Below are 12,455 nucleotides of genomic sequence, written 5' to 3'. Positions count from 1 at the left end.
ATATTCTGTTATTCAAATTACCTTAATTTATTTAACCTTATCTTACCGAAAAATACTTTAGAGCTGAAGCACTATTTCTGGGTTAGCGGAGTCTGTAACCTGAAGGGTATGTAACCTGAAGTGTATGTAACCTGAGGTACCACTGTACTTGAAAACATCTGCCATAATAATTTGATATACTTGCTTATTAGTAAATCATTAAATTTGCCTGAGAAGAGGGCTATTTTCTGATGACTATGACTACCAGTTTTAAGTAAACAAACTGCATTCTGTGGTGCTTGTCTCTTCCAGTGCTTTATTGAACACAGAGCATTTCAGCATTAATTTAGAACTAGCAGAGCTACAAAAATGCATGTCTTCAATTTTAGCTTAGGTTGACATTATTTTATTTAATGTCTGCCTGCTGATGTGAGTAAAGTGGAATTGTTAGAAATGATATTAACAGAGCTCTATAAGCCTCTTGCCCTACTCCCAGTTTTGACTGCACCAGGAAACAATTTCCAGGTCTGATTATGGATTGTTTACCACTTCCTTCTGGAAATCCTCCAGAGTCTTGTCCACAGTGAAAACAATTTTTTTGTTTTGGATATTTGCAAGGAAAACAATTGCTTCTTTTGAGATAAGCAATGGCACTTTTGGAATGAAACATGTTTGGTTTTTAAGAAAAAAAAGTTCTACCCATATGTCTCAACTACATCCTAATCAGATTAGGTGCTTAAGAATTTAGGGTTGAGAATCTGGAATGGGGACTCAGCTGCAAAAGTAAAAATGAAGAAGTTTTGAATGCATTAAAAACATGCAACACCAGGTAGTGACAGAGGAAAAAATATATATGCGATTTTTAGATAGCGTTTCCCCCTTTTACACTTAAATTTCTGACTTATTCATAGCATTCCCCCCTCCCTGTGTAGATCTACCCTGGGTGTTGCTAACTGTGATGCTCCAGTTATTGCTGGACTATGACTCAGTAATTCCTGAACATTATCCATGATGGTGGAGACTTATTATCTCATTTAGTCCAGTATATTGCCTGCCTGTGGATACCTATTCCACCCTTCTCTTCTGCTCTGACCTCAAAGGTGTAACATTTGATTGTAATAGTTTCTTGCTAGATACATAAGGGTAAAAGTGGTCACAAATATTAGAGCATAGTTGCTTTCATTCTTCTAGAATTGCTAATAAAAGCTTATGATAAAGGATCCAATGTTAGTTACAGTCAGAACAGACCCACTGAAAAGAAAAGAAAATAACCAATATGGCATAAAATACTTAGGTTCGATCATTCTTTCTCTTTGTTAACTGATCCCTGTCATTCAACTTTGGCCTAAAAATGATAATATAGCATTTGGGGGAAAAGATACAACCAAGTAATCCAACACTGGAAGCTAAGATGGAGAAGATCTCCACTGCCACCATGTATTTCCCCTTGGTGCTCAGGTAAGTTGGAACAAAAGTCAGCCAAACACTGCAAAACAACAGCATACTGAAAGTGATGAACTTGGCTTCATTAAAAGTGTCTGGCAGCTTTCTAGCAAGGAAAGCCACCATGAAGCTGATGATGGCCAGAAATCCCATGTAGCCCAGAACTAAATAAAACATGAGGACAGAGCCTTCATTGCATAATGCAATGATCTCTTTGCTCTGAGAGTGCATGTCCAGATCTGGGAATGGGGGAAAGGTTGCCAACCACAGAACACAAATTCCTGATTGAATGAGGGTGCAAGAAAAGATAATGGAGTTGGCCAGACTTTTCCCCACCCACTTCCTCATGCTGGATCCTGGTTTGGTGGCCATGAAAGCGACCACAACAGTGATGGTTTTAGCCATCACACAAGAAATAACCACAGAGAAGATGATGCCAAAAGCTGGTTGCCGGAGAATGCAGGTCACATTATTGGGTTGTCCAAGGAATGGCAAAGAACAGAGGAAGCAGAGGAGGAGAGAGACAAGCAGAATGTAGCTGATGTCCCGGTTGTTGGCTTTGACGATGGGGGTGTCTTTGTGTTTAATAAAAGTTACTAGAACCAAAGCTGTGATAAAGGAAAAGGAAAGAGCAACAAAAGTTAAACTGATCCCTAAAGGCTCTTTGAAAGATAGAAAAGTTATATGCTTTGGAAAACATTGATCTTTGTCCTTGCTTGGATATTGATCTTTTGGGCACTGGAGACAGTCATCCATATCTGAAAAACAGAAAGAAATCTCATTTCAGTGTCAATCCATGTGTGATTTATGAAGAATTTCCTCACTTCCTCCCAAATAATAGATGATACTTTGCATGATTTCTGTTTTGTAGTTCCAGTGTGGAGGTGTTCATGTGAATTCATCATTCACCTCAATGAGAACAATGATGATGTGTCAATTTGTATATGCTTGAGTTGACATCAGTGGAAGTGATTTTCCTAAATCCCAAAGAGGAATTTTTATTTTTAAAAAAGTAATGGGAGATTTTTACACTTAAATGTTTTGGCAGCATGTTCTTTCTTAGTTTTAAAGCCTGTTTAGAACATCTGAGGGTAGACAATACTGAAGTAGATGGATAAATTTTCTCACTTGCCATAAAACAGCTTCCTATATTTTTTGCAGTTATAAGGGAAAAATTGGGAGGTTAATGAACTACTTTCTTCTTGAGTTGAAAAGCAATTCATTTTTGTTTGTGTTTGTGGGAGGGAAATGAGATCATGAAGGAATTAGGAAACACATTGGTCTTACATCAAATTTTAATAGCAAAATCATACATAAGGAATGGAAACATGGATTCTGACTTACACCACCAATAAATAAAATATATATTTCACACAATATTATGGGAATTTATTAAAATTAAATAAATTGAAAAATTGGTTGTTGGCATTTGTCTGTCTCGAAAGACAATGAAAGACCCCATCCTGCAAGAAAGTGTTTACAACATGCTGAACCAGATTCAGATACACAAACACACCAGGGTGATGGGTAAGGATCCTGAGGGCTTTTAGTTGTATGTCATGTCAGGAGAACAGTTGTATCACCTACCCTTTTGGTCTGAAAACTTCCCATCAGGGCATAAAGCACAGTCATAACAGCAAAACTTCTTCCCCTCCTTCTTTTGTTTCCGATACCCAGATTGGCAGGAGTCACTGCAGACCGAAATGGGAATCCCCTATCCATCAATAAGAAAATAGATACTGTAGGTACAACGTCGGAAATTTATATTGCTCAAAGAAGCAAAGCATTTTCAAAGGTTGGTTGGAAAATAAATATTTTCTATTTAATCATACACTTCTGTTTAGTTTCCTGACTTCATTACAGAGATAGATGCATGAGGTTGCCCAAAAAGTGGTATTTTAGAACTGATAATCCAGTCAAGAATAGGGGGAAACTCAATCTGTACCTGGTTAAAACCTCTTGGCCATATAATCATTGCCTTATGAATGATGAATCCTTTTCCTTCACTCACACTTCCAACTTTAACTCTCTGGAAGGATCTGTTTCGGAAGATGACCATGTTGTTGATATCAAATCCACCTCTCATTTCCTCTTTAGCATTAAGTGATATTGTTTCTCCAGCTGAGTTATTGAATGAAATCCCTTGCAGAAATGGTTGCAGCTATTTGAAAGTGGAAAAGAAGAAACAAGGGCTAACATTTTATGTCCATAGACATGAAATGCTGAATATTTGTACATTCCTTTCCTTTATGTTTTTTCTATAGCAAAGACCCAACCAGACGTCATAAATGGTAGATAAAGGAACATGCATAGTGATAGAAGAAAAAAATTGATTCCCCAATACAGCCACCCAATTTGAGAGGAAATATGAACCCATAAATGAATATGAACTAATAATTCTGTGGAGGAAATGGTTGGATACTCTCTGATGATTTCTACAAAACTGTTCTGGGCAAAGAATAAAAATGAAGAAGTTTTAAATTGTGAATACATTACCTGCCAGGGCTGGAGATCATGGAGTTTATGTTTCCCCCCATCAGTCATTCTTCTGTGGTGGCATCTTGATGAGAGGGCATGTAAGGCATGAGCCACAGCATAGGCAGCATTGTAAATACTATAGCTATGGCCAGTCATGCTCATTTCAAAAACTGGATCAGGCAGGTTGTCTAACCTCTCTTCCCCAGTACATAGTCCATCTTCATCCACCAGCTCTTGGGGATTTGGAAATGAACAGACAAATGCTTGCTCCCAGAAATCCTTGAGAAAACCATCTGTCCTGGTACTGTAGGGCTTTATGGTTTGAAGAAATTCCTGGAAGCCTAGCAACTCTTTTGTGTGAATGCTGAAGGAGATAGCTCCTTGGAAGAGTTGTATATCAAAGCCTATCTGAAGACCTGTTAATATGATATCAATCTGTGTTGTCATAATCCACACCTTTGCAATGGATGCATTTCCTTTGTAATCAGGATGTGGGAGATAAGTAATAGTCATTAGCAACATGATAGTCAATGAACCTCCATACAGCATCAGTGTGCTAGGTTTGTTCTCTATCAAAGCTGGATAAACATTTGACCACGTATCGATAAGTTCTTCTATATCACCTATGTGTGCTTGTTTGGGGATTCTTTTTGTAAAGGCTGAACAGATTCTGTTCTTGGAAAGGAATGGTTCCAGGGTTGACAAGAAATGTTCTCCACCATCATCATCTTCGGCAAAGATCCCAACCCATGTCCATCCAAAATGTAGAAGTAACTGAATAATTCCCATATATTGATGGTCTTCATTTGGGACCATGCGGTAAAAGGAATTGGACTGCGTTGTTTCCCTGTTTCCTGCTGCAAACGAGCCATACGTGATCTAATAAAAACACATAGTATTATGAGAGATCTGCTTGGTAGAGTGTCTCCATATATGTAGAAATATTTCCTGAAGGACAATATTGTCTCCATGGTAGAAATATTTCCTGAAGGACAATATGAACACTATGAGAGGTAAAGAAAATGAAAACTCACCCAGAATTTTAGCTGTTAATATAGAGATATGGCCATGCTTTTTTGAAATGTCTAGAGACGTATATGGTTGTATGAAATGTATTTAAAACAAGGTTATGTCTGTCTATTCTCCTTCCTGGGGGAGATGTGAGTGGGGGGCAACAGCATACCAGTAATAAGGTACGGATTAAATTGTATTACCCTCCCAACTTTGTTGGACTGATTATGTTCAGATGCCTGATTATTGTCTTACAAAGCAACAACTCTATTCCGAATTTAAAAATATAAAGCATACTGCTGGTGTTCAACAAAAGAGGATTAAAGACTCTTTCAATGCAAATCTTAAAAAAGTAGTATAAACACAGACAGTTGGAAAACAGTGGTCTGCAAACGCTCCAACTGGAGAACAGCCTTTACAAAGGTATCATGGACATTGAAGACGTTCAAACTTGGGACGAAAGAGAGAAACGTGCTAAGAGGAAGGCACATTTGGCAAACCCTCACCATGATCAACTCCCACCAAGAAACTAATCTCTCCACTGTGGAAGGATGTGTGGATCCAGAATTAGCCTCCACAGTCACTTACGGACTCAACTGTGTTCATGGAAGATAATCTTACTCAGCTATGAGTGATCGCCAAAGAAGAAGACCCTCTCTTATACCTACAATCCCAGGGCAGATTACATTAATTAAAAAGAAAGTGATATGGTTTACAGATTACCTAAGATTTAAGAAGGACATGTAAAAGAAAGGGGAGAAAGGGGAAATCACAAAGGAGAAGTATACAAGAGTAGCCAAGAGTTGCAGAGGGAAAGTCAGGCTGCCTAAAGCTCAGCATGAGCTCAGGCTTCCACGAGAGTTAAAATTAATTTCAAAAAGTTTCTTTGGCTATGTTGGAAGGAAGAGGGAGCACAAGTAAGTGGAAGGTGCATTGCATGGAGAAGACGGAGAAATGCTATTGGGTGACAACACCTATGTTGCCTCTGTCTTCACCCAAAAGAAAACTAGTTCCAAACCTGGTGATAACAGAATCAATGATGTCAGGGAGAGAGGAAAAGAGGTGGCAAGGGAACGCCTAGCTACTTTAAATGTACTGATTTACAAGGAGCAAATGTCTTCCCCATATTCAAAAAGACCGACAAAAAACAACAACACCCAGGTAACTACCAACATTGAGCTTCACATCAATACCAAAAAAGGTCAATTATATAAATTTTATTGCATTAGCCGTGTGGCCATAGCATGATATACATTAAAATAACAACATAAAATGGGGGTGGGGAGGTAAAGGTAGATATCGTCCTGGGCAAATACTTAAAGAGAGAAAACACACACACACACAAAACAAAAAACAAAAAACAACTGCTGAGGCTGGAGGAGGTCCTAGAGCAGATTAATAAATTTTCAAGAATGCCATTCAGACCTCTTCCTGCTTCTGAACCATAAAAGCAAAAGCCAACATGGTAAGAGATTTGTTTCTGCACATCCCCATGTCTCATATGCAGAGATCCTACCTGTGGAATCTTGTAGGGTCTTAAGATATCTGCAATGTGGAAGGAAGTATCAGAGCTAAGTCCCCCAATGACAGTGATGAGGCTGTTACAGATGCCACACTTGTAGTTGGGGTTAAATCTATGAGATTTGAAGAGCATGTCCAGGGTGGTACGATAGGTCATCCTAGCATCATAGTAGCTGTCATAGATGTGGAACCCAAATGTTACATTGGGCAAGATATTTGGATTCTCATTGATCTCATTCACTGCAAACACCAAGGCAAGGACATGCTGGTGGAATTTTGTCACAAAACTGCAAACAGAAGAATTTAGTCTATCACAAGATAATGTCACCGTGCCTGACATCCCACAAAAGGGCTCCTTTCTGGCAGTGACAGATTTATATTCAATGGATCTTATTTAATTTGTTACTGATGTCTACAACCTATTAAACAACTCCCTCTTCAAATCATGCATCAATATACTGAGATCTTGGATCTGGGTGTATTCCAGTTCCCATCAAATCTATCCCATAACCAATGGGGCAAAATCTGTTGGATTTGGAATCTGAGGACAAATCAGGAAGAAATCTTACAAGAGGATGCCAGAGTCATTCTCTCTCTCTAAACACTGTAGAATGCACAAGATCCCAAAAGGTGCTAGAGAAGCACAATTGTGTTCCTGGATGGCGGCAATCCCAGTGTGCCTTTCCTTGAACATCATCATAATTATCATTGCTATACTGCCCTTCATCTAAGGATCACAGGGTGGTCTACAATATATATATTTTTTGTCACTTAAAGAAACTGTTGTTTGTGTTGGTGATATGACCAGGAAAATGTCCTAGGGAGGAGGAAGGGGGGGAAGGTCCTTACTTTGGAAATTCATATAGAGAAGGATGTTTTCGGAAGGATACTTGACTAAAATGGTAAATGATATGAGAAGTCATTCCACAAATGAGGAGGTCACCTCCTTGATACCATTCATGTTCTACAGGTATAGGAACGTTAGTGGGGCACTTACGGTTACCTACTCCACATGCAATTGGAAGAAGGAGAAGCACCTTCACTAGATCCAACATCCTGTTAAGCTTCTCTCTTGCCTCTGCCAATAATCTATTTCACAGGGGAAAATCCACCATTGGCTTTTGAATCACCACATCTACAAAAATGCATGTCTTAAATACTGGGTGAGATTAGCAGTATTCTAGGAATTATCTGCCTAGTGACAGAATGAAAGGGGATTTGTTAGAGATGAAAGTGACAGTGCCCTACTCCCGATTTTTCTCCACCAGAAGCCTACTAATATCCACTTTCAGGCTTGCCAAGTTATTGTTTTTCCTATTATCTGAAAAGCCTCTGGAGATTTGTCTCTCCTTTTGTGTGTGTATATATTTATAGATATTTGCAGTGTGGCATGAATAATTGTAGAGAAAGAATTCCTTCTTTAGAGACCTTGTGTAACAATTATGGAAGCAAACATGTTTTCTTTTGTTTTAAGAAAAAGTTCTGGCTTTCCTCTTCCTAATTTTGGAGTCAGAGTCCAATAACCTCTAAAGGGCAGAGTTTAGCCAGTCCTTGTCTAGACAACTTGGAAAAATAAAGCAGCACTAATTCTTGAAATGGATCACAATATTCAGCTTCAGTTTGATTTACAGGATGGTAGTCAATACACTCCTTTGCTATAATTAAAATAGCTAGTCACATAACTGACTAGGGGAGTAGTGAACGCTACTTTACTCCAAAGCAGCCTTTGTGGTCTGCCTTGAGATGCAGCAATTGTTAAATCGCTTGCAAGTTATGTCAACCTACACATCTCTAGGGTTTGTGGGATCTTGAGCATGGCTTCTTCATTAGGTCCCTGCTCCTCTTTTATAGACCACTTTTCTCTCACAGAAGCCACACAATCTCCTTGAGGGGTTGCTCCAAGGAAGTAAATTGTACCATTCTATCTGCTCACTTTTCTCCCACCAGTGAAGAAGGAGTGAGTGAAGATCTACATCAGGAACACAGGTGATAGGAGACCAGTAGCACCTACTATTTGCCAAAAAGTCCACTGTAGAGACAGCATGACCAGGGACATAGCTAGGGCCCCTTGAACACTTGGCTAAGAACAGTATTGTCCTCCTAATCACTTTCATTATGTTTGATCTTGTCATGACAGAGGAATTGCATTGCCACACACATATGTAACATATTCCCTGTCGGGGCTGGAAGTTGCTCTCTTCACCAGAAACCACGGCAGACCATTGACAGTTTTATAGTCTTTATTTACAACTATATACAGAAGGCATAATGATTAATCCATCAATCCGAATCACTCACTTCAGATACAGCTAACGGTTTCTTCTTCTTCCTCCAGCACCTAAAGTGCAGGAATCTCGATCCCCGCCTTTGACCCTTTCTTTTGTCCTCGCATCTTGCGCAAGCCATCATAAATCTCCTGCCCTCATCTGATTTTGAGGTTAAACCTTGTGGTGCCTGTAAGTCAGCCTGTTCACCCCCCACCTCTTCCTGGTTCTCGGGTCCTGTTGGTGTTGACGCTGCCCTCCCCTTCTGCATACATGTATTCCTCTTCTGCTCCTGTCTCCAAGTGCCCATGCTCAGCTATGTCAGTGGACTCTGAGCATCCTGGCTCTGCCCTGACACCTAGTCTCCTTCATACTGCCTTGCCATTTCTCCTACCACTCAGCTCCCAGCTCTTGTCGAAACTCACAATCATACAAAGATAGTGAGAGACACCTATGAGAATGGAGGGGGTGCTGTTGCTGCTGCTGCTGCTGCTGTCTGAAGGACAGCAGGCCAGCCTCCAAGGAACATACTGCACCAGTTGTTGCCACCATGGCTGCAGCAACAGAAGATGCAATCCTTGGAGGCCACATCTGCTGCCCTGTGTGTCAAAGAAACTAATGTATTGGTGTTGGGGCTAAAATTGGTCAGAATTAATGTAGAACTAGCCTTATCTGGGAGACATAATCCTCAAAGCAGTTTCCAAAGAATTAAAACCACAAAAATGTGGCGGGGGATCACAATACATTAAAACATACAGAAAATTAAAATATTCTAACTGATTGCAATTCACATCAGCATATCTAAACTGTTTCTAGTAGGCACTGAAACAAACACAGTATGGAGCCAGGGAGTTTTATGTGCAGCCACACTAAATTTCATCCTGTGAACCACCCAGAGACTTGTGGGTATAGGGTGGAATAATAATAATAATAATAATAATAATAATAATAATAATAATAATAATCATCATCATCATCATCATCATCATCAAGTTGTTACAAATGTGGAATGGGCCTTATGTGAAAATTGTAGTGTGCCAATTTTGCTATTCAAAGTGGTTGAGTGGGCACATGTGAGTTTTGATGAAGCTATAAAAATGTTTAAAAACATGAATATGTTTATGGGATACTGACTTATTAACTTGATAAGATAAGACTCTAAGAAAGCATATAAATAAGCTCCGAAGTTTAAACATATTAATTTCCTACAGCCAGAAGCTCACTTGCTGGCAGCATCTTAAAAGAGTTTCTGACATTGAAAAATGCTCTTCTGTTTTGAGCCATTGAAAACTTTAGATAGAGCTTTTGTAAGAACAAATTTTTGACCTGCTTTACTATTCTTTGGTGGGAAACCTTATGGCAAAGTCCACTAGCATGAGCACTTCATTGTGCAGTGGACATGCAGCTCAGCTAGCTGGCTTATGACTGAGCCAGACTCAGTTTGTGATAAGTCCCCAGTCCACACTCAGCTAAATATATGCCAATAGGAATGCCTCATCATGGCAGAAACAGGATTCAGCTGGCAGAATTGAAACTTGCTAAACCAATGTTGGTATGAATCCCCAAAAAGGTGTGTTCCAAGGGATGGGTTGGAAGGTATTATTCTGGCAATCAGAATGTAGAAACAACTGTTGTCACAAATATTAGAGCATGGGTGCTTTCATTCTTCTAGAATTCCTAATAAGAGCTCATGATAAAGGATCCAATGTTAGTTACAGTCAGAACAGGCCCACTGAAAAGAATGAACATGTCATGGACGTGCCTTCCCACAGCCACGATAAGGATTCTGAGTGGGGGAGCAGTCAGTCAGAAGAGGAAGAAAGAGACTGGCCTCTTTCCCAGCCAGCAGAAGGCAGTGGGCCACAACGCCCTTCTCTAGAGGAGAAGAGACTGTAAATTTCAGGACAGTGAAAGTGGGCTAAACAGAGGCCAATTTGTCAGGAAAAAGCAGCAATGCAAAAGCCAGCTGCAGGTGGCTGGAATGCAAAACAGGATGTTGTGGTCTGGAACTGTACTGGTGGGGAAAAGGGGCAGTCCATTCTCTGTACTGAGCACCGGATGTTAGCTCAGAGTGTCATCTGACCTGTACTGGAAGTGCAGGGGTGGAGCAGTGACTCTACTGCCGGAGTCTGGAGGGTACAGACACAGTTTCTCTGTACTGCTGAACGAGAGGAATAAAAGACATGTAAAAAGGATCCTGTCTATCTTTCTTCCCCTCCCTGGGGAGTGCAGGGAGGGAGAGAAGGAGGAGGGTGTGTTCTCCTCATGTTTGAGGAGCAGCCTTTGGTCACAACACAGGAGGGTAGACTCTTCCTCAGAGGAAGAGATGGGAGATGACCCCGAGAGTCCCCAGGCTCGTGGACGAACAAAGGTCAGAGAAAGGCGCAATCAAAGAAGAAGCGATGGTGGTGCTGGCGTGTTTCCTGTTGGAGACACACTTTGAATTCAGATGCCTCAACATCATCTTGATGGACGGTCGCTAGCATAAGTGGTTCCGTGGTTAATTACTGTCTATAATAAATATGCTTGTAACTAACAATGACTGTGTGCTGATTATCTAAGGTCTAAGCCCGCAGTCTGCCAGTTCCTGAAAGAACATAACTAATATGACATAAAGGTTCAATAATTCTTTCTCTTCATTAGCTGTTCCCTGTTGTTCAAGTCCGGCCTAAGAATAATAATATAGCATTTGGGGGAAAAGATACAGCCAAGTAATCCAACACTGGAAGCTAAGATGGAGAAGATCTCCACAGCCACCATGTATTTCCCTTTGGTGCTGAGGTAGGTTGGAACAAAAGTTAGCCAAACACTGCAAAACAACAGCATACTGAAAGTGATGAACTTGGCTTCATTAAAAGTGTCTGGCAGCTTTCTAGCAAAGAAAGCCACCATGAAGCTGATGATGGCCAGAAATCCCATGAAGCCCAGAACTAAATAAAACATGAGGACAGATCCTTCATTACATAATGCAATGATCTCTTTGCTCTGAGAATGCATGTCCAGATCTGGGAATGGGGAGAAGTTTGCCAACCACAAAACACAAATTCCTGATTGAATGAGGGTGCAAGAAAAGATAATGGAGTTGGCCAGTCTTTTCCCCACCCACTTCCTCATGCTGGATCCTGGTTTGGTGGCCATGAAAGCAACCACAACAGTGATGGTTTTAGCCATCACACAAGAAATGACCGCAGAGAAGATGATGCCAAAAGCTGGTTGCCGGAGAATACAGGTCACATTATTGGGTTGTCCAAAGAATGGCAAAGAACAGAGGAAGCAGAAGATGAGAGAGACAAGCAGAATGTAGCTGATGTCCCGGTTGTTGGCTTTGACGATGGGGGTGTCTTTGTGTTTAATAAAGGTTCCTAGAACCAAAGCTGTGATAAAGGAAAAGGATGCAGCAACAAAAGTTAAACTGAACCCTAAAGGCTCTTTGAAAGATAGAAAAGTTAGATGCTTTGGAAAACATTGATCTTTGCCCTTGCTTGGATACTGATCTTCTGGGCACTGGAGACAGTCATCCATATCTGAAAAACAGAAAGGAATCTCATTTCAGTGTCATCCCATGTGAGACTTAAGAAGAATTTCCCCACTTCCTCCCAAATAATAAATGATATATTTCTTGATTTCTATTTCATACTTCCAGTGCGGAGGTGTACATGTGAATTCATCACTCACCACAATGAGAACAATGATGATGTGTCAATGTGTACACACTTGAGTTTGCATGAGTGGAGGTGATTTTCCTAAATGCCAAAGAGG

At 40.3% G+C, this 12,455-nt stretch overlaps 1 protein-coding gene across 1 annotated transcript; it reads right to left on the bottom strand.

Annotated features, from left to right (window-relative positions):
* Positions 1 to 1,269: 1,269 nt before the first annotated feature.
* Positions 1,270 to 7,487, bottom strand: LOC309517557 (vomeronasal type-2 receptor 26-like; the record flags this gene model as incomplete). Its single annotated transcript, XM_082196775.1, has 6 exons — positions 1,270 to 2,180; positions 3,010 to 3,136; positions 3,368 to 3,583; positions 3,919 to 4,779; positions 6,428 to 6,719; positions 7,282 to 7,487. The coding sequence occupies 6 exons, from the start codon at positions 7,485 to 7,487 to the stop codon at positions 1,270 to 1,272; spliced, it is 2,613 nt and encodes an 870-aa protein (XP_082052901.1).
* Between the last annotated feature and the right edge of the window lie 4,968 nt (positions 7,488 to 12,455).

This window comes from Podarcis vaucheri, assembly GCF_965113315.1.
Source record: "Podarcis vaucheri genome assembly, chromosome: 13".
In the NCBI taxonomy this organism is placed as follows: Eukaryota; Metazoa; Chordata; class Lepidosauria; order Squamata; family Lacertidae; genus Podarcis; species Podarcis vaucheri.
Note: the sequence above shows the minus strand (reverse complement) of the source record. Positions and strands in the feature narration are given on the sequence as shown.